The 22,235-nt window shown below is 36.4% G+C and overlaps 1 protein-coding gene across 1 annotated transcript in view; it reads right to left on the bottom strand.

The window, feature by feature from the left end:
• The window catches only part of CFTR (CF transmembrane conductance regulator), an 86,420-nt gene that overhangs the window by 30,220 nt on the left and 33,965 nt on the right, over positions 1-22,235 (bottom strand). Inside the window, exons 12-18 of the mRNA XM_084514261.1 lie at positions 13,697-13,791; positions 10,915-11,001; positions 9,358-10,090; positions 7,614-7,742; positions 5,798-5,835; positions 4,487-4,740; positions 3,596-3,675 (exon numbers count right to left, since the gene is read on the bottom strand). Coding sequence (XP_084370387.1) covers positions 3,596-3,675; positions 4,487-4,740; positions 5,798-5,835; positions 7,614-7,742; positions 9,358-10,090; positions 10,915-11,001; positions 13,697-13,791 — 1,416 coding nt within the window. The remainder of the gene's footprint in view (positions 1-3,595; positions 3,676-4,486; positions 4,741-5,797; positions 5,836-7,613; positions 7,743-9,357; positions 10,091-10,914; positions 11,002-13,696; positions 13,792-22,235) is intronic.

Here is a 22,235-nt window from a genome sequence, read left to right as displayed (position 1 = left end):
GAAATATATATATTATATGATATATATATATGTATATATATAAACCCTAGGGAAAACCAATGTATACTAGCAGCATCTTATATGAAGGACTTCCAAAAAAATTATCACCCCCTTGTAAGACCCCTCCTGTCTTCTACGTACACTGGTAGAAGACAGATAGATGTTTAAGCTGGTTGCAATGCTACTGCAGTCATTAGCTGGCTATAATTCATACTCAAAATATATGGAAGCAGGCCAGATAGCTGTCAGAGAAAACATCACACATGCTCCCTCTTGCAGTTGATGTAAAATTTACTAGGTTTTCTTCCTTTTTGCATAACTGGGTGTATCTCAGTAACTGAAGAGAAATCCTGGGGCCTCATTTATCCTGGATGAAGAACCATGCTTTGTTAAAGGAGGATATGTCTAATGCTCACAGAAGTCCTAAGAAAAAAATGCATCATGACATCCATTGCTGTAACAAAGAAGGAGGCAGTGTCCCTAAACATGAGAGTCACGTGAGTCATCTCATTCTCATAGAAGAGGGAATGAGAATCAACTCTAAAGTTTTGTGCCAAATTCTTGGGAAAAGCTCTGAAGTCATTTGCATATCCTAATGACAAACGTAAGCAACCATACACTGAAGGCTAGTGCAAGTTTCCATCTCCTTCAGACTTGGATTTGGTCATCCCAATAGACTTAGAAATCATTTTTTTTTCTGTAGATCTCTGCACCTGGGAAGGAATAACCACAAGCCACAGTACAGGTCAGAGACTGACTTTTCATGGAAGGTTCTGTGGGTCCTGCTGGCCATGAGCCAGTAAACACATCCCTGCAGCAGAGAAGGCCACGTTGCCTGAAAGTCAAGGAAAGTGATCTCCCCCTTCTCCTCAGCACTGGTGAGACAGTAACTGGAGTGGGCTCTCCAGTATGAGACATATAGACATACTGGATTGAGTCCAGTGAAGGATCATGAAGATGATAGAGGACTGGAACATCTCACATATGAGGACAGACTGAGAGACCTGGGATTGTTTAATTTTATGTAGGAAAGGCTCAGAGGGATTTTATTAGTTTGTATAAATACCTAATGGTATTTAATCTCTAATTATAGAAAATATCTTATAAATATATTTAGAATTTATATTTATTTAAATGTCGTCAGGTATTTGGAGTAAAGCAGAGAAGACAGAGCCACACTTTCCTCAGTGCCACCCATTGAAATGACAAGAGGCAATGGGCACAAGTCAAAATTTACAAAATTCGACTTAAACGTAAGAAAAACTTTTTTACCACGGGATGGTCAAACACTGGAACAAGTCACTCAGATAAGCTGAGGAGTCTCCACCCTTGGCAATATCCAAAATTCAGTATGGCTGCAGTTGGCCCTGCTTTGAGCAGAAAGATTGGAGAGGTCCCAGGTCCTAGGACCATAGGTTCCCTCCAACATCAACCATTCTGTGATTCAGTGATAATCATCATATCAAGAGAAAGTCGTACACGTAACTTCTCTGTATCTTTCAGATTAATCTGACCTTTATTGCAGTGTTCCTGGAAGTCAGAAGCTGCCAAATAAGTCTGAATATACAAGTCTGAATTCTAACAGAAATATTTTATGAGGGGATGACAAATCAAAAGTGCTCAAGACAGTGGGTAGGTTCAATGATCTTCTCTAGAAGAACGTGGGAAAACAAGGTGGCTTGTGGTGCATATCCAAGAACCTCTGCAGCTGAGACTTAGGAGACAGAGGTGAGATCTTAAGACTATAGGTTAGCTTCTGAAAGGCACCAGAAAGGAAAAGCCAAATCTAGTGGTTTTCCTTATCATTGAAACCTGAAAAACTAGTCAGGGTTTGACACAGAGACAGACTAACAAAAATAAGCTTCAAATATCTCCTCCATGGCACATCCAAAACATCAGAAACAAAAAAGCCACAGCAGAAAAGACAGCAGTGAATCCTGATCACACTGAACATCAATGACTCAGAGAGTGGCTCAATGTCCATGTATACTGACTCAGCAAAGCTCCATGACTTCAGGAGGGCACAAAGTAGTGCTGTAATTTTCTTGAACCTCTTAAGGTGGAGCTGCACTGTCCTCTCTAAAGTCATAAGACAAATTTATCAATTACTAACGAAGATATAGAGAAAAGGGACTTGGTTTTGAACTGATCATCATGTTGGTAAGGACTGTAAATCAGCAAACTCATAGATGGAGACAAGCAGACTGCAGCACAGTGTTTGTGATAAATGAATCTGACTTGCATGTTTCCTACATAAATGGAGAGAAGAACAGGAGTACCATGGATGCATTTCCTTTTATTTTTTAAATGTTCCAGGAACATGTTCTATTTAAGAAAAGAATGGTGTTGTAGCATTAGCGCTACTGAGGGGGATCTTCAGCAGGGCTACTGAGGATCTATATAGGGCCACAGAGTCTCAGAACAGGCAGTATTGGGAGCAAACAAAGGTGGCCTCCTTGGAAAGCATAGGAATTGTCTCTCTCTGTATTTCATCAGTATTCTCTTCAGAGTGAATGATTTGAAAGGTCATTCAAAACTCATTGAGATTCTATAATGCATGGAGGTTCCCAGGAGTTATGCTGGAAACAAGTGTTTCCATAAAAAAAAAAAAAAAAAAAAAACAAAAAAAAAAACACCACTCTGAAAGTCTGCAGTTCTACAACTCTTAAGACATACAATTTTTCCAAAGAATTCCTCCTCCTAAAGCTCTCTTTCATCACACACAGCTAGCCTCGCAGACTTGGCTTAAATCACAGAGAAAAAGGAAGAAGGAAAAAGGGGGAAAAAATATAGTGAAAAAGGAAAAAAATGAAAATGGTAAAAAAGGAAAAAAAGAAAAAGAAAAAAGGAAAGAAAAGAGGGGAAAAAGGAGAAAGAATATAAAAAGAGAGAGAGAGAGAGAAAAGAGAAAAGAACAATGAAACAAAGAAGAAAGGGAAAAGGAAAATCAGAACTGCCCAACTAAGAGTTGAAAACATATTACCATGGGTGAAACTTCCAAGTAAAGCAGGCCAGAAAGAGTTTCACAGAAGATAAGAGAACAGAAAAAAATGAAAATACATTAAAACAAAACAACAAGTAAATTAATTTTGATGCTACCTAACTGGGAACAGAAGAGACTAGAAGGGTAATATCATGAAAATGACTGGATGCAATCAAAGGAATTGCATTTTTAATGCAATATTAATCTTGAATAAAGATAACTGAAAGAAATCAAAGAATGCCCTTTACATCTTCGGAGCTGAATGTGGACAGCAGCAGGAGTACTTGTACTGAATAGAACTGCAAGGCGAAAATGTTTCTGAGCCTGAGTACTTATAAATGGCTTGCACAAACAGTGGAGGTAGACAATGAGCAAGAACTCAAAAAAAAAAAGAAGCAATGAAGTTGACTAACAAGGTAAGCAGCTATGTAAACAGAAATGCAGACTGAAAGAAAGAGAATGGTGGGATTTAATTCTGGTTGTCAGTTCTTATTAACATGATTAAATGATATATCACATCATTATTAAAATAATAATTTTTCTTTTCCATGATTTATAACTGAAACTTTACAGTACTATAAGAGCAAAATCTAGAACTTTTGTTCTACAAACCTGAATGAGGTCAAATACTGTAAGTGGAAGTAAATCATCCAGTATCGCCGTATCTTTTGAGAATCTGTTAAGTATGCTACCTATGAATTAAGAAAAAATAAAAGTAAAGAAATAGTTAAAATGTTTTAACACTACTTAATAATCCAACATTTATTACTTTAACCAAAAAAAAAAAAAAAAGAAATTTTATTTTATGAATTTGTTCACCGTTAGCTTCTGAGTGGAATTATTGTGTTAATCACCAAATAACAGAATTAAGAATAAAAAGGGGAAAATGAAGAAGAAACCCTGTGTTACACTGCATTTACCAATGCTCCCTGTAATCTAGTATGCACCAGTAAGTGCATACTAGTATGGGAAAGGAATTTCACATACAGCAGCAGACGGAACTTGTTGCACCAGTTATATAATGAACTCTGTATCAACTCCAGAGCCAAATTTGAATATGAATACCATTATTCACACTAACTGATGTTTCATGCCATTTTAGTAGGACTACTCACGAAATACAGCACTATTTATCATCCACATCTGACTCCTTGTCACTCACCACATAGCTGACTATATCTTTTCTATCACAGTTTTAGACAAAGGCTATTCATTAGAACCTCTTCTGGTTTTATTGTCTAAGAGCTTTAACAGTTCATTTTCTCCTTATATGCCAACTTAGGTGGTGATATTTCAGAATGAGAACTGACAACTGGAATATGCCATACATAAAGTGCAACCAAGGCTCATTAGAAGATTCAGAAATTACTTTACGTAGCAAACTTTTACCATTCAGCTTGACTGGCAATATAAAGGGAAAGCAACAGTATCCTTTAACAGAATAAAAACTGCTTAATTAAAATAAAACCCATATATGAGTCAATCAATTCCTATCCTAGTTACCTGCTTTCAAAGAGTTGAATGCTGACATAGGTACATGGAGAACTGCATGCACCATCTTCTGATGAAGAGTTTTAGACACTGTTATAAGCGTATGCACAAGGGGCAAGCCTCTGATGACTCCCATGGCCAGAAAGCTGTCTGCAACTCCCGCGTAAATATAAATCATGTAGTAGCTGCTAGTATTAGTGATGATCACAGCAACATTGTCACTGGTAGTGTTTTCTAGTTGTGTTGTATTTACTTCTGGAGCTGTGCTGTGCAATGGAAATAAGAAATAAATGTATTACCAGAAATTGCAAGTTTCTTTTATTTTCTCTAATAAACAGCAATGTTTTTAAACATTTGTTTAAAAAGTTTTTAAATTATGTTAATGATTAGCTTTATGCTTTTCCCATAATTTTTAATAATATCCTGTATAAAATATAAATCCTGATCTACCTCATGTGCCAATAAGGCAAAGTTACTGTGTGTGTGTTCAGGTGCCAAGTTAATATATGCCATATTCTTCTCCTCAGACATCCTTGGTGATGCTGATGCATTTGTAATAATTTCTAAAATTGCTTGTTGTTATGCAATCAAGTGTTTTTACAATGATAAACATTAAGCCATATGTCTGTAACTATGAATCCTCCAAGAGTTTTCTCCAAACCACTGTGAAAATATACTGACTCTAAATGTATTTATCAGGTGTTCTGTAAAATCAAATGTCTTAGTGACTTACTCTAAGCGGTAAAAATTCACCCTCAAAATCAGACCCCAATCACCATATGCTTCCTATGCTCAAACATACAGACAGTGATGCAGACTAAAATACGGATCAAAATCATTAACCCAGGAAAAGCCATGCTGTTGCTCAACATGTTTTAACCTTCATCTGCTTGACCCTGCAGCTTCTGGCAATTTTCATAATTGATGAAATTATATGAAAAGGGTCTTGTAGAAACCGTTCACTTCAAATATTCCTAAGCAAATATCTCATACTGCACCACTGAAAGACAGTGATGAACCACAACATATTCAGGAATGTCAAGTCCAGAAATCTCTAGAGTGAGCTGACTCAGGAATTGTTTTGTGTGCATTGTCATGCATCCAGTAAGAAGGCACATACCATTTAATTGTTAGCAGTTAACAAAGTACCAGCATAAGATACCATCTACATAAGGTATTTTGATCACCCATTTATGAATCACTTTATTAAATATAAGCTAGTGCCTATACACATAGACCTCTGGCAGAATTTATTAATTATTTACAGTAAAAAGCAACATAAAGGAGTCCCCATTCCCTCATTAAATGATCATAACTACTCACGTTTTAAAATAACATAACAGAACAAGAGAAGCAATCACCTGTAACAAGAGAAAACAGGGTCAATTTTTTGTCTTGTCGCATTATGTTCTCCTCACTTACCTTTTTTCACTAACATTACAATTGTTTGTAGAGAGAGGATTAGAAATGGATGGAAATCAAACTTCCCTAAAGCAAAAACCTTGTCAGATCTGCTCCTCCCTCCACAGAAACCACTTAGTGCATCCCACCAGCAAAGTTACGTTAGGCTTTTATTACAATCTGGCTCTCAAGTGCCTAAATATTCCCTTATTGTTTTTTACCATACTATTAACAAAGGCTTGCTAATGCATTCCTAATGACAAAGAACATTCAGTGTAAGCTTTAACATATCTTAAGTTTTAAAGACTGATGTTTCTTGATAGCCCCAAAAGAGCATGTCTCTTTCCCAATATCTTCAAAGGCAGCTATTCAAATATGAATGTCAAACCTTTAGCATTTCTACTCTTGCATTGCTGTTCTTGCCAGCTGATACCTAAATTTGATAAATCTATTTGTCTGATCTTGTTTCATTGCTAGTTTTACATAATTCTACACATAAACTCTTTTAATGTTGCTTTGTTTTGTTTTGTTTGTTTGTTTGTTTTATGTGTGTGCATATGGTGTTGTATTTTTTTTTTTTGGGGGGGGGGTCTTTTTTTTTTTTTTAATGTTGAATTCATCTCTTTATTGTGAGATGCTTGAGTACCCAACAGAAGTTTCTTTTATAACACATTTTCTTGTCTGTCCACCAAGCCAGTGGAGATCTTCATTTAGGCCACCATGTTTCAGTCTGGATCTTTTCCTCCCTATGATTTCTAAGAGTCTAAATGTAATTTCTAGGATCCCCTTACCATATATTTTATGGTGCTGGTACAGGAATATGTTATGATAATACCTCAGCACATAATAAACACCTTCAGCTTGGGAACTACTAACTTTTTCAGGTTTTATAGTAAATAACTAAATAGTATGACCACAATAGCCTAAATTTAAACATTGCTTTTACTTAAGCAACAGACACACTGTGGAGTTTAACTTAGATGCATACATTTTTTGTCATCAGATTTGTTCTTCAATTAGAAGATGAGGATTTTAAATTATTTTAAAAGGTTTTTGTCTAGTTTCAAAGCAAAAATCTGTAATTGATATTGGAAATTTGCACCAAATATAGAGACGTAAACCTGATGTATCTTAAAGTTAAAACTTCCTTTACCCCTGCAACTCACATTTAGCTTTGCTGTTGTAGCTTTATACTGCCATTTTCCACTACTATTAAAATAAAGCTGATGTGATAAGAACAGCTACACTTCAAAATGCTCAATTTTGCTTTTGGAGATGGTTTAAAAATCTGGGATCTCAAACTAAACTCAACCTAGTAACTCATTTTGGAAAGCAATTCTCCAGGATTTATGTATGCATTCTTTAACAGTTTTTTAGTGCTTATTGTTGTTAACCTCCCAGGGCTCTGCAAAGATATATTTTAACGGAAAATGGAAGATTAGATTACTCACATGTGGACAAGAGACCTGCTCAGGACAAGTCTAATTTTTTGGTACCAATCAGCAAGTTATTTGAGCTGGTGGGTCTGCTGTTACCATGTACTAATCGCTATCTCTGGTGAGCAATGCTCAACTAAACAGCAGAAAAATGATACAAAAAATATCATTTTAACAGCAGTTGCCACAAAGTAATGCATACATGAGCTAATGTCTTGATGGTTTATCCCTTTATATTTCTATCACAAACAACATAATTTGAACAAACATAGTAAAATGACAGCAGGAGAAGATTTTCTTACCTCAAGTAAGAAGATAGCCACACACAAAATTAGTACAAAAATGAAGCTTTTGTGGGTGGTAATGTATCTGAAATAAGTATTCCATGTGGTAACAGTACCCATACTTTCAGCATCATCACTAAAGCATTCCTGCCAAAGAATTGATAAGATTGCGATTAGAATGATAATAGTATCCACATATGAGAAATACTGACACATGAATGCCATCATTCGTTCTGCTAACTCACAACTGCTGTCACTCCCTATGCTGACTGACTCCAAATAATTGAGCTGTAGCATTCAGGCTACAGGTAGAGAGAGTTGAGATTAATTAGCCTTGAGAAGAGAAGGCTCTAGGGATATCTTACAGTGGCCTTCCAGTACCTAGAGGGAGCCCTACAGGATGGGGAAGATGGGGAAGGATTCTTTCTCAGTGAGTGTAGTGACAGTAGAATGGGGTAGGTTTAGGTTAGATGTAAGGAAGAACTTTTTTACTATGAAGGTGCCAAGGCACTGAAACACCTGCTTAGAGAAGCTGTGGATGCCCTGGCCCTGGAGATGTTCAAGGCCAGGCTGGATGGGCCTTTGGGCAACCTGGTCTAGTGGGAGGTGTCCCTGCCCACAGCAGGGGGTTGGAACTGGGTGGTCTTTAAGGTCCCTTCCAACCCAAACCATTTTGTGATTTTATGATTCAAATTGGATGACAATGACTAGAGAGGAAGGTACTGACTGGTTGAATCATCTTTGCTATAACAACACAGTTTGCAGATAATTTGAAATTTTCAGACAGCACTGAAAGGAACAACCAAGATTTGTCCAGCATTTCTAGAAGTCAAGTAATAGTTAATCAATAGCTATTTTCTTTCAATGTATTTTGAAATGTAGATTCTTAATGTGCTGTTAGAATATATTCATAAATAATTTCAGGTACTTCATCCTGTGGAGACCAATAAAGCAAAAGAAAAGATGGGCAGTGCTTCAGCAAATGATGAATTTACAGGATTTTTCTAGACTCTTTTCCATACAGGAAACTACTTCAGAAAAATTTCCTGTCGTGTGAAGATCAACTGTTGTTTTTTCTAAATAAACTGGGGGGCGGCGGGGGTAATTTTAGAAAGGAAAGTAGCTCATCATGTAAAATTGATAACTATAAGAAAAAGGAATATTCATCCAGTTACTGTTATAAAATGCAAGCTTAATTGCATATTTTCCAGAATGTTCATAAGAACAGAGTAAAAAACAGTTTACTCCTCTATTCATTATTCATATCAGAATATGAGCTAAGCAGTGTGACAAACTTGTCAAATTGGATCAAATTCTAGTTTTAAAAACTGGGCTACTACTTCAAACATTTTTTTTTTCATCGCTTTTGATATTTAAAAAGTCAATTGTACATAAATGTTTTAAAATAACATTCTGCCATGTTACAGTTTCAAATTGTAGTGTAAATGATCCTAAGCTGAGGTTTAAGTCTATGAGAATCAAATATTCTTTACTTAAAGCCTCTACAGACAGTATTCAAGAACTATTTAAAAAAAAAAAAAAAAAAAAAAAAAAAAGAGCATTTCAAGGATTTCAATATGGTATTTGAGATTTAAAAAAAAAAAAAAAAAAAAATCACAGATACTGCAAAAAGGTATTCCACAGAGAAATACTGCATTAGGAATGATACAGTCAGGCAGAAAAAGATATGAGGAATATATTGCACAAAATTATCACTATATCAAAAAAAAAAAAAAAAAGATACATGTGAATCAACATTCACCTTCAAATCTTCTTCATTAATTTCATCAGTTATGTCCAAGATGCTGTCTCGAGACAAGCGTCTGGTGTACATGTCCATCTCAGAAGACAGGTTTGTCTGAGGCACCATGGACATTTTCCGAAATGCTGTACTCCCCTTTTTGGAAAAGCGTGGCCCCTGGTTCACAGAGGTACCTGTCATCAGGTTTAACACAGATTGCCTCCTCCGAGCTTGCAGCATATGGTCAGTGTTTAACATGTTACTCCGAGGCAGACACAGGTCTCCCTGTTCCAAGTCGGGTACCAGTGAGATCCTCCTTTCTAGTGGGTCGTTGTAGACATCTTCCATTCCATTGACCTGTGTCCCATTCTTCTGCATTATCGAGAACTTCCTGCCTGCATTAAGTGGGTTAATAATTATGGAGTTCTTCCTTTTGTCATTAAAATCTGATGTTTGTTTAAAAGATTGCTTTTTTACTTCATTTCGTGGTCCCATGCCTTCTCCTTCAATGGAAAATCGTCGGAGAGTCTCAGTTATAATTGAATTTCTTCTCTCTGCACTGAATTGATCAAAAGAATCAAATCCCATTAGCTCTGAGCTAAAGTCTGGCCGTTGACCCTGAAGTTCAGAAAACGTTCCATAGAAATAGCAGCTTCCCTCATGTAAGATCAATATTTTGTCAGCAGTCTTCAAATGTTCCAGTTTTGAAGTAACCAAGATCCTAGTTTTATTTGCCATCAATTTGCACACACAGCTATAAAAAGGGGGAAGTGTTAAAAATTATATTTTTCTCTTCATGATTAGACATTGCTTTTATCCCTTCCATTTTCAATCCATTCCTCCCTCCCAGTATGAATGGTCTTTGGTGCTTCCTCAAATTACAGAGGAGGTGGTAAGTGTGAGATGTGCGAAGGGTGAGCACTTTAATGCAGAAGCCAAAAAAAGGGGGAAAAAGCACAGTTCAATATAAAAATTAAATTATTTTTTTTCATCTTAGGGTAACTTAGATCTGTTGGCTAAATTTCAAAACTTCAAATTTTTGGTGGCAGAAAACTTTATGGATGGCAGAGTACATGTCCTTACTGTTTTGAACTACACCAACAGGACAAGCCACAAGGATAACTTGCTGTCATCCACTTTCAGTGGGCACTTTCAGGTGACCAGGCTTTCAGCAATAGAAAAAAAAAAATAGACAAAATACAGATTTTTTGTAAAAATGTGTACTGAGATAAGTATTTTTAAAAGAAATATTTTCTGGTACACAGGCATAGCAGACATAAAACCGCATGCTCTGGAATTAATAAATTATAGCAGGTTCAATCCATGGTGACTGAGCAATAGTGTTTGCACCTGGCCCGGGCCTGTTATGTGCAGTACACTGTCTTAATGTTTTTGTACACTAAATAGTCACCCACAAGAATTCTTGAAAAAAAATCCCCAAAAGCTATCATTTTGATCACTGCAGGAATTTTGTTTAGTTATTAAATTCTGTACCAATTAGATGCAGATTTTTGTTCTTGGTTTTACTTTGTGCCACTTGATGGAATTCTGAAGTACAGTTTTCAAAATATACAGTACCTTTCAAATATTTCTTTTTCTGTAAAAATGTCTAAATATCCAAAAGGAGAATCCATGAGATATAAATCAGCATCTTTGTACACTGCTCTGAAAAAAAGAAATGGAAATGAAATTAAATTTCACAAATCTTGTAAATTTACATCAATATAATTTAAAATGAGTGCCTTTATAACTTTGTCTCAAAAAGATTTTTCTATAGTATCAATATGGATTCAGAGTTCAACATTTCATGCGCTTATAAGACAGTTTTCAATAAAACATTTCTTTGCTGCCGACTAAGTTACAAACTAACTTTTTAGTTAATTTCTGTGCAAAAGAAGCAATATAGCTATTTCTACACAGGCTACTCTAAAGATCTGTTTAACACCTGAATCTGACAGTCTGTCTAGGCATACAATGAACATTTAAATGGGAATTTAATATGTACTCTAATGTCTTCTGAGGCCTGAGTGAATACTACACATATGTAAATAAATGCTTGAAAGGATTTAGGTGCTGGGACTTAAAACTACTTTGAAAAAAGTTTTAAAAGTACTTTGAAAAAACTGGTGAGCCAAGACAAGTGTATTAGCAAGCCACAACCTTGCAAGTGTTATCTTAAATGGGACTGTACAATATTTCGAGTTCAGAACATGAAAAATTATTTGTAGCCTTAGTCCCTTAAGTTGCACGTGTCTGGACATGGCTCAGTGAGATCTAAACCTGTGGTTAAGAGGGTTTTTTGTAGATCAATTCCAACAGCAATTCAAAAAAGGCCCCTTGTCTTCCTCCATCAGCATGAAAATTGTGTTGTGATATGAATCAGGGTATAATTAGTAAAGAAAATTTGGACAATTGCATTTCAGTCCTTTTTAAAGTACCTTATAAATGAGTTTTAAAAACATTATGTTAAACAATGTGAAAATATGTAGCCACCAGGATAAACAACCCTCAATAACAGTAATTATATTAATAAACCAAGCAACTTTATCAAAAAAGCCTCTGTTGCGGTTGATTTTAGTAACCATACATTATGATGAAGTGACTGCACAACAACAACAAGTTCGTACTGTTCTTGGCTCTTTTTCACCAGTAAAAAGTTTGCAGTTTGTTTCCTGGAATAATAGTAGCACCCCGATTACGGCTATAATTTGCATGGAGGACTTATTAGCCACATATGACTGACTTTAGGGTCCTGGGCCAGTGAGATAACTCAAACCTAGGGCACACACAGTATGTTTTTTCACGGGCCTTTCTTTCTCCCTGTTGCAGCTGCATGCACCAACAGTGCTTCACTAGAAGTATGACCTCAGGCAAGCTGCATCTGCTTCTCATGAAAGATGGTTGATGGCACTTCTAGAAGACATTCTGATTTAATATGACTTTGCATAGAATACACCAGACATACAGATGCAGGCACTTCAAGCAAATATTGTCCAGCTTATTTCCAGTGCAGATGGGTACAACCCAGGGCTGTAATCCTAAATTTTCTCCTCTAGCTTTCATAGGCCTTCATCTGCAGCTCACTGACCTGCACACTTTGATGTATGGTGAGTTTAGACTAGAGCACAAACAAAATTCAAAGTAGATACAACTACTGCCTCTGATACATTCAATTATTCATAATTATTTAATAGCTGACAATGTATACATAGTATCAATTGTATAACACTCCAGTAAATGAGCTGTGATCATATGAAAAGAAACAGACAGAATTACTCATAGAATCTGGGATATATTTCATGTAAATTTTGGATGAAAATCTGAATGGATTTTGATTGTTTTTTTGTGGTTGTTATTGTTGTTTTGGTGTTCTCTGAAATCTTTGCCTGCTCCTCCCCTTTCTCTCTTGTCTTACCACATAAAACAGAAACAGGCATATCCCTTTTCCTCTCTCACAAATCCACTATTAAGATGCACACTGAGAGCCTCCTTATTTTAATGAATTCATTTTTAGCCTTACACAGGCATGCACATCTTTCATGGGATGCCAGCATGGATAACCATAATTGATTTTACCTCTACCAAGCATTTCTGAGCATGGGAACCAGCCCAACTTGCATTTGGCACAGAAATAAATGGGACCATTTACAAATTAGAGCTATTATTAGTGGATTTTTGACAACAGCTATGTGAATCAGTAGAAACACAGCTAATTTATGAGAAAAACACCTATGTTATTCTTCTGTATGCCTTCAAAATTATTTACTAACTTTGAAAAGCCCAACAGACAAGGACAAGGCTAAACAATTACTCAGAGGTACCAACTAATGATTGTCTTCCACTCCTTTATATGAAAAAAATAGTCCCCAACTAGTAGAAACACATTTTGAAACATGGCATTGTTTACATTTTTGTTAATTACAGACAGAAAATATGTCATTAATTGATATAAAGACTGCATTGCATAAGTGACATAGCAGGAAAAGTTCCTGGAATACTACTTGATTTTGTACATGTGCATGGCAAGTTTTTCTTTGGTACTTAGAAAGCTACACTTGAAGTTCTGAATCTGCCAACAGTGTCTTGCATCAGGAAGGAAAGATTCATCTTCAGCTAAGCCATAGCACGTGTCTAACAGCAAACTTTTAAAATTTAAGGAATAAAAATACAGATGCATCATAAATGAAATTGCAGAGTAAAACTCAGATTTCTGATGGTAAAAGAAAGTTCCTGATACACCTGGGGCATATTTATATAGTAGGACTTAATCCACATGTTTTTAAGTGCTTAGTCCTATCATTTCCCCCATATATGCAACATTGAACATATGAAATATTCAAATAGATAACAAAATACTCACCTTGCTAGTGTGATTCGTGCTCGCTGGCCTCCACTCAGAGTGATTCCACCTTCCCCCAGCACTGTATTATCTTTGTCTGGGAACTTCGAAATATCCTGTTAACAATTTTTATTTATTTTTTTAACAATCAGACATATTTTCCATATTCAAGAATCTTAAACTACAAACTCAATGGAGGCATAGTATACGGTACTGACCAGGCAGCTTAGAAAGAAGTTTTTTAAGAAAAATAAATACACAGAATTCTTTCTTTATTTCTTTCACCTGTTTATGTAATCAGAAATGGTGATTAAACAAAGCATATCATTCTACCTCAAAGAGCAATCTCAAGGCACAAGATCTCAAAAACAAACTTTTGTCATAATTGCTAAATCTCTAAAAGTAAAGAATGTACCTTCATACAATATCAGTGGTAACCATTAGAGTTTCCTCTCAAACAACAATGACAAATGCACTTGCTATTAAAACTAGAGAAAGCAAGAAGCAAAGTCTATATGTGAATTCATCTAAGCTCAAATAAATTTATAGTTCAGACAGTTTCATTAAAAAAACTTGCACAAAATTCCCAGAAGAGTATGCCAGGAATGCTCAAGGTTTGCAAACAGTTTAGGAACCAAGTTCTACCTTTTAGGCTATAATTTACTTATGATTTATGATTATGCTAGGAGTGAATCTTTTGCCAGTGATGAAAACAGGGAATACCATTTCGCTCTTAGGTGAGACAGAAAGGGAAGCCAGCAGAGTTCCCTGTGCCTCACTGGCAGAGGTGGCCAGGTTTTTTGAGTAGAAGTAGTTAGCACAGATCTATGCAAACCACAATAACTCATAGAATTGCCCCAAAGCCAGGGAAGCTGACCCAGGATACCAGAGGGGATGGCACGTACGAAGGGCACGGGCATAGCAGAGATGGCCTCCCACTGCTGCTGGAGGAAGCTGTGCCTTGCCCAACTAAAAAAGTTGTTCTCCAGTGTGAAGTTATAACTGTGACTCGGGCAAAGGAGGGTTTGCTACCTTTCCTTGAGTAAAATGTTGGAAGACCTGCATGAAGCTTTTTTTGTAGGCATTACTATGTATGAAATCAGAAAGCCGTTGCCTACCACTTGGTAGGAGAAACAAGCTTAGGTTGCTCTGGAGGTTATCAAAATCTTTGCCCAGTCAGAGAACTAAATAGACTTTTGTTACTAAAACAGTGGTGGAGAGGATGTGGAATAAAATAGAAAAAAGTAGAGGAAAGAGATAAAGTTTCCCCATGACAGAGTCAGAAAATCTGTCATCATGTCTGCAACAAGCTAACCCAGGACTCCCATTTTCGGCAGTGGTATCTGCATACGAAAATCAGTTCCAGCTCTACACATGCAATTTGCATCATTCACAGTGTGTACAGAGAAATGCTGAGACACCAAGACCCACCAGGGCTCGAATGCCAGGCTCACCAGACATCCAGAGCAATGTGATCTAAGCTGAGCGGCTCTCTAGAAGTTAACATTTCGTATGAACTCAGATATAATACAATTCTGATCACCTCTACTCAGATTTGGACTGCTAACCATTCTCTGTCGGGCATTGCAGGCCCCTGTGGTTTTCCAGAGCAAATAAATAAATAAAAATCTTGCCAGATAAATGTTTCCTTCTTCCTCCCCTGTAAATTGCCCTGACCTCAGGAACAGAGTGAACAATGCTGCTCAGCCCTGGATCAGTGACAGATTAAAGTCCAGCAGCTCAAAGACTAGAAATTGACTGCCTGATCCGCCAGGAAATGGGAGATTCTCCCAGTTCTCTTATTTGATAATAGCATTTACTTCCTGGCTCAGAGGAGTCTGACCTTAAAATCAAGAAGCTCTTACGTATGGAAAAGCTATTGCAGGTGATTTTCAAATTATTCTAATGTTAACTAGTTACTTCCCTCTTGTAAAAGGAGAGCCACAAAACATCTTTGTTATTAACATGACAGTTAAGGTATTTATAGACAGAAGGATGCAAAGAATCATGGCAACATTTTTGAAGCAAGATTATCTGAACATGAAAAAATCATCATCATGAAGCATTTAGAAAGAACATATGAAATTCTGGCATAAAGGTTTTAAGGCATTTATTTGAGACAACCTGCTCAGATCCCTTCTGATTTCACTATGCACACAGGAATCCTTATACATCTGTACCTTTGACATTTACCCAATGTCTTCAACTGGACATTAGGATTTCTCTGCTTATGTGTTGAGATATCTAAACTGATTTCAACAGTTTCCCATTTCTACTAGTACTACAGCCTGCAAACGTGTTGGTGCTGTTGCTGGTTCCTGATTCTACTATTTCTTCAAAAAATAAAATAAAAAATACAAAATTTAAAAAGAAAAATAAAAAAGGGAAGTAGTAAACCCAGTATATATCCCCCTGCAAACAAGGTAAAATCCTAATCCTACTGAAATTAATTTCATAACTCCCATTGTTTAATATGGTGGTTGAATTTTGTCAGATATATTTCTTTGCAGGTGTGTCAACATGGAATTTTAATCAAACTTTTAATGAGTTCCCCTTCTGTTCTCTTCTACCCTTCACCTCCGGATAATATATGGCATGGAACAGACAAAGAACTTTTCAGGCTGTAATTATAATAATTAAAAAATGTTTAGCAATTTCTTTCAATGGAGTAAACAGAGTGAAGAATTCCAATAGACGCACAATGCTATTTGTTGGAACGTGCGTTACCTATTGTAAAAAAGTACATAGGGTTTGTCCAAATACATCCTTGCTGTCATTTCATGCAGGAAGTGAAATTAAGCCAGGGACAAACCTAATGTAATGATGCTGAACAGCACAAAATCCAGCATACTAATGAAGCATCTACTAGATTATTTCATCATATCAATTTCTAAATGCTGAAATTGAGAAAATTGTAGTTAAATATTTAAAGAACACTCACACAGATACCATAGATATTAATTTCTTTTGTGAGGGCTTCTAATATCAGCTAGCAAATATCACACCCAAGGAGAAGGTACTCTTTTTAATGTGTTTGCATTTTTAATGGTGTAAATGTCATATTCATCTATGTCAGCAGCAATAACACCTGTGGACTTAGTAGAGAATAATATAGTGTAGATAGTTTAAGGTAATATATCTTTTCACAGTAAATAATGAATATGGTCTTGTTAAAAAAAAAAAAAAAAAAGGACTTCTTGTGCTTAGAAATTCTTTGTTATCAAAATCATTTGATAGATTTACATCTTCATGATAATAACACTTTTTAGCAACTATTATCATAATAGAGCGTGCCAGAAAATAGTTTCTGAGAAGCAGACCTTTCAATAATCAGTGACTATTGACTTACGAGCTTTATATTTATATGATTTGTATATATTCAAGGCTATGTCAGGAGTTGTAATGGTGTAACGATAGAATATATGTATGCTACTTATGGAGCCCCTCTTTCTTAAAGATGTCTCTTAAGATCTCCTGTCTTCTGCTCCCCAAAAAAAAAGAAAAAGAGCATTTGTGAAACTGATGGAACAGAGCAGTGTTTTTGACTGTCTCCATTTGATCCTCACTAACCATTCCTTCTATTTTACCATTTTTTTCAACAGTGCCAATGTCTTTACCATCTCTAACCCTGTCCTTTTCTTCATTGTCATTAATATTTCCCAAGCTTATTTTTGCAGTTTCCCTGTTAATTTTGCTACCTCATTCTCCCGTATCAAAATATTCAATTTTTCTCCTTCTTCTTCCTCCCTTTGTTGGGGAGAAGTTGCATCTGAACACACCTTGCAATTTCCTTTCTGTACTACAGACCATTTGCAATAAATTAGAAGAGAACTACCAAAGGTTTTATTGCATATAAGGACAAATAAAGCCAACTTCAAGTTAAGCAGAAGCAGTGCCAAGGGCTTCAAACAGGAGCTCCAGTGCTGCTCCACCTGATTTTTTTCTCTTTTCTTATAAGATGAAAATATAACATTTTCTCACTCACAATTATTTCTATGCTTCTAAAAAATTGTATTCAACTTGAATATTCCAAAGAAACAAAAATGGAACTGGAACAAACTTCCAGATCTGAGTTCAGTGAAATTTTTCAGAAAATGAACTTGAAATGACAATGCCTCTTTCAGGCAGAAAGTCCACAAGCTATGTCAAATCTCCCAGCACAACTATTGAATCTCAGACAGGACAACCCAAAAGCTGGCTACCTTTATACTTTTTTCATCTTGCACTGATATGATCCACTGGCACCGGCAGACTCCTCTAACTGAAATTCTTGTCTGTGGCCCAAAAGCATGGGCAGGTCAGCTGCTAGTGCAGCTGGTTCCCTGGGGGCTCGAAGTAGATAGGCCGGCACAGTTTCCTTTCAGCAAGGGAGCATCTCACTTAGGACAAATCTATACTGACTTGAAGGAGTAAATGGACCGAGTTCAAACAGTTTATCAGTAATCATAAAAATATGTTTAATGGAGCTACTGTGTTAAGTTCTATGTTGATATCGTTTGGTTAAAAACCTGTTTCAGTCAAGAGAGCTCTCCCTGCCCCTTTCCCTGTATTAGGCACAGAGCAGATTATCTTGGATGCTGTCCTATCTTCCGTGTAACTTCTGGAATCATATCTAATTCACTTACCCTGTGCTTAACCTACCCACATGTTTCAAAACTCTGCTTCTCAGGAATATTTCACCATACAGAAAGCAAGTTTTGCCAGCATTTGTATGAGTTTTGGGTGAGTCTGACATTCTGCTGAAGGTCACAAATTTTTGTGAAAACAAAACTTATGATATTGGATCTTGGACCCCTCATAAATGGTTCAGCTGAAATCTAACAAAAGCCTGAGCTTCAGAGAACATCGGTGGTTAAAGAAAGGTGACATACCTAAATAAAACACAATTTTTAAAAGTAATTTCTAACTTGAAATCCTTTAAAGAGGTCTGTTTTTCTGGCTTCTGGCCCAGGAAAATGAGGTCTCTGGTATGTTCAAGCTGGTTACCCAAGAGCCAAGATAGGCAAATACACTGAAAATTCTTATCTTTTTAGACTTAATGTTCCCTAGTGAGTCTGAAACACAGAACTTGATTTCAAATCTCTACAACCTCAAAATCTTAAGTTTTGTTGAGACCTGTCTTACTTTCAAGGTCATAGCTTTTTTGAAAATCAGGACAAACAGAAAGTTACACTTTCTGCAAAATGAACAAGGAATAATTTCTAGTGCACCTTAAAGCAGCTAAAATAAACTCACCTAACAGTGAAACAAATGTTGGATGAACAGCTTTTTTTTTTTGCTTTTTTTTTTAGATTTAGAATATATGAAAAAAACTCCTAAATTACACTTTATATCAAGTCCACAACTTCTGTTTCAACAAGAACTGATATTTTACAGCACAATCTTAATTTAAAGATATCAACTGTCTTTAAATTAAAGAAAATTCTTGCCACTTTCTTCCAAGTAACTGACCACATTTCTGGAAGTTTACCCACTTCCAATGAGCTTTTATAATTTTTATAAACAAATGTCTTCTTTTTACTCTAGCATTTTTCTGCCTTTTTTTTTTTCCTTTTTTTTTTTTTTTTTTTTTTTAACTATCTGACAGTTACTGTCTTTTCCTGTGAGCCAATAGGTTGGCGGCTTTCAGACATCTTTTTCATGTACGGACTCAGCTCACCTATTACCTGTATTGAAGACACCTAAGCTACATGTTCTCTCTAAAAAATCAGTGGAAAAGATGCAGGAAATTAATTTATGCTATTTTGGTTGATTACATTAGGATGAGATGAATTTCACTTTGACGTGCCTGTGTCTGTCGCCAACTCTGAACTCCTGGTAACATGCTTCTTCATGGTTGTCCACACTGCAGGCATCTACATGATTAGGTAACCAAGCTACCTCTTAATATCCGCTTGTAGAGAGTTGCTTACTATGAAGCACTCAGTTCCAGATTTGAGTCCTTATTGTTCCTCTCTTCCGCTTTCTAATGTGTCAATAGCCCTTGTGAACAATGGGCACAAAAACAGAGCACTAAGCACTTCACTCACTGTCTGACTAAAGCTGTCAAGCTGCCTCACAACCCCTGCGGATTAGTTCAATGTGCACTTGCATTCAGCTCCAGATTTGATATTCTGTGCAGACTAGTAGGACACCTGCCAAAAAAACAAGCCATCAGCATGGATAAAAGAGGCTGAAGAAGTACAGTGAGATGCAAGTAAGGATATGTGCTTCCATTTCAGAGCATCCTTGTCATTGCAGAGAACTGGTCACACGGGGATGGATGCCATCCTTTGTGCCAAACATACAGGAATAGAAACCAGGGCTTGGCATATTAACAGTCTCTTTCTTTACCTATTCTCTTATGATCTTCACTGAAAAAGTATTTACCACACTCCCTGTAAAAATGACTCAAAAAAGACAGAATCTGGCCACAGACTTCTTCTGTACTGTTATATGATTTGATTGTGCATAGAAACACTTCCTCTGTTTGCATGCCATGTTAAACATTACATCCACCAGCAGCTGGTGCCTGTCAAATCAGAACATGTGTTTACTTTAAGAGTGGTAGCCTCTTAAAGGTAGTTTGCCATTATGTGTTTATGGCCTCTTCAGTAACCACTGAGGGATCGAATGAACTAACTAGGTGGAAAAACATCTCTTACCTTTCAAAAAAGGCAAAACCAGAAGTCATAAAAGTATTTTAAAACAAACGAATTATTGCATCTCTTCAAATGTGATACAGTGCTTGTTTATTTTTAACTATGATGATTATAATGTGCCTACTTCTGCAGTCTTGACTAGAAGAATACATTCTCTTGAGATTATTTTGTTCCATGCTAGCAGCATGCATCCTTGAAAACTCCTGTAATAACCATTCAAAGACTTTTCCTTCTTAACTCAACAAATTATAAAAACAAAAGAAAAACCCACACCTTTTGTATAGTATGCAATCAATAATGATTTTTCATGCTAAAAATCTGAAAATCAAGCCATGTTCCTTCCACATTTATCCTTACACCCGTAATGAAGATTTTGCAAACCCATTAACTGCTATTACAAAATTCTCGTTTATATTCATGCTATCCCTGCCATGACATTAATATGACCCTTGAGCCTCAATGGAAGTTGCACTTGTGGAATTACTACAAATTTAGTAGCAAGTTTCCATAGACATATAAACTCATCCAGTTCACATCTCCCATGTGTTTTTTGCCATTCAGCAAAGTGAATAAAAAGCAGAGAATTATGCATGATGTTCTCAGTATTAAATTTGTTCATACTTAATTGGACCTTAATTTGAAGTGCTAATGCTAGTTCATTTTCTCTTTCTAATTGATTTTTATCATGTGTGATGAAAAGTACTTGATAAAAAGGGTAAAACACCTTGTCGAAAAGAGAAAGGTAGCATAAGCTAAGACATCACCAGTTCATCTTATCTTACTTTTCAAGTACCTTTAAGCTTGTCTATGGGGACTGTCTTTTGAAAAAGAGTGAGTTCAGGTTCTGGCTTCTCTCTATTATAGCATGTCAACCTGTGATGTTAAAGGTAATACATTTGTAATAATATCTGTACACTCAGGATTCAACCCATTCAAACAGGTTATTTCAAAAAAGCTAATGAGTAAAGAATAAATAGTGGGGACTAGTGATCTGTGCTGGACTAGTTTGATCTAGAAGTTGAAAGTCTTCACAAAAGGCTAGCAGTGGAGGAGGAGCAAGCTGCTCCAGACCATATGACTAAGTGCACAGTCCAAATGCTTCTTAAACTCCGACAGGCTTGGTGCCGTGACTACGTCCCTGGGGAGCCTGGTTTTGCAAATGATAACTCCTTAGCAAGTCAGCTATGTACCAATCAAAAAAAAATCTAGCACCAACCATTCTGAAAATTCTCATGCATCCCCAAACTACTTAAACTACACTTACTTAATATTATTTGCATATCTGCATAGACCTAAAACAAAGTGCAGAGCACCTCGGATGAAGCTTAAGTGTCCCATTCTGCTGATGGGTAAGAACACTGTGTTCTAGGAAGTCTGAAACCTATGTACATGGTATGGCATGACCACCATAGAGTGGTGGTAAAGTGTGGTATTGATGGTAATACCTGTGGTATTTTATTGGCACAAGTGAAGACAAAGGGAAAAACACACTGAATTTAGGAATAGTACTTATTGCTTTCTCTGGGTCAATTCTTCAGCACACTTCCTCTCTAGGGTGAAGGTGGAGATTGAAAAGCAAAAGGGACGTTTCATAGGTGTGTTACTACATGATACATGTCCATTCACTTACAGGGTCAAAGGAGATGTCTTTGTATTCCCCCAAAAAAATAGTTTTTGTGAGCATGGAGCTTGAAAGAAAATCTCAGTCAGTCACTGTTAAGAGCTTTATTTTAACTGACTTTCAACATATGTCCAATAAGGAAATAAACTCTCTTTTATCGCCCTGGTCCACCTTTAAGAGCCCGTGTAAAAGCTAGACTCAGCAACAGTCCTGCATTCAGGTGAATGGTATAAACTACCTAGTAAAGTTGCTGAGAAGAAGGAGAAGTGTACTCCTGTAGGCAAAAATCGTCAGGTAT

This window comes from Aythya ferina (assembly GCF_964211825.1).
Source record: "Aythya ferina genome assembly, chromosome: 1".
NCBI classification, from domain to species: Eukaryota; Metazoa; Chordata; class Aves; order Anseriformes; family Anatidae; genus Aythya; species Aythya ferina.
The sequence above is the reverse complement of the archived record's forward strand: the minus strand, read 5'-3'. Positions and strand labels throughout refer to the sequence as shown.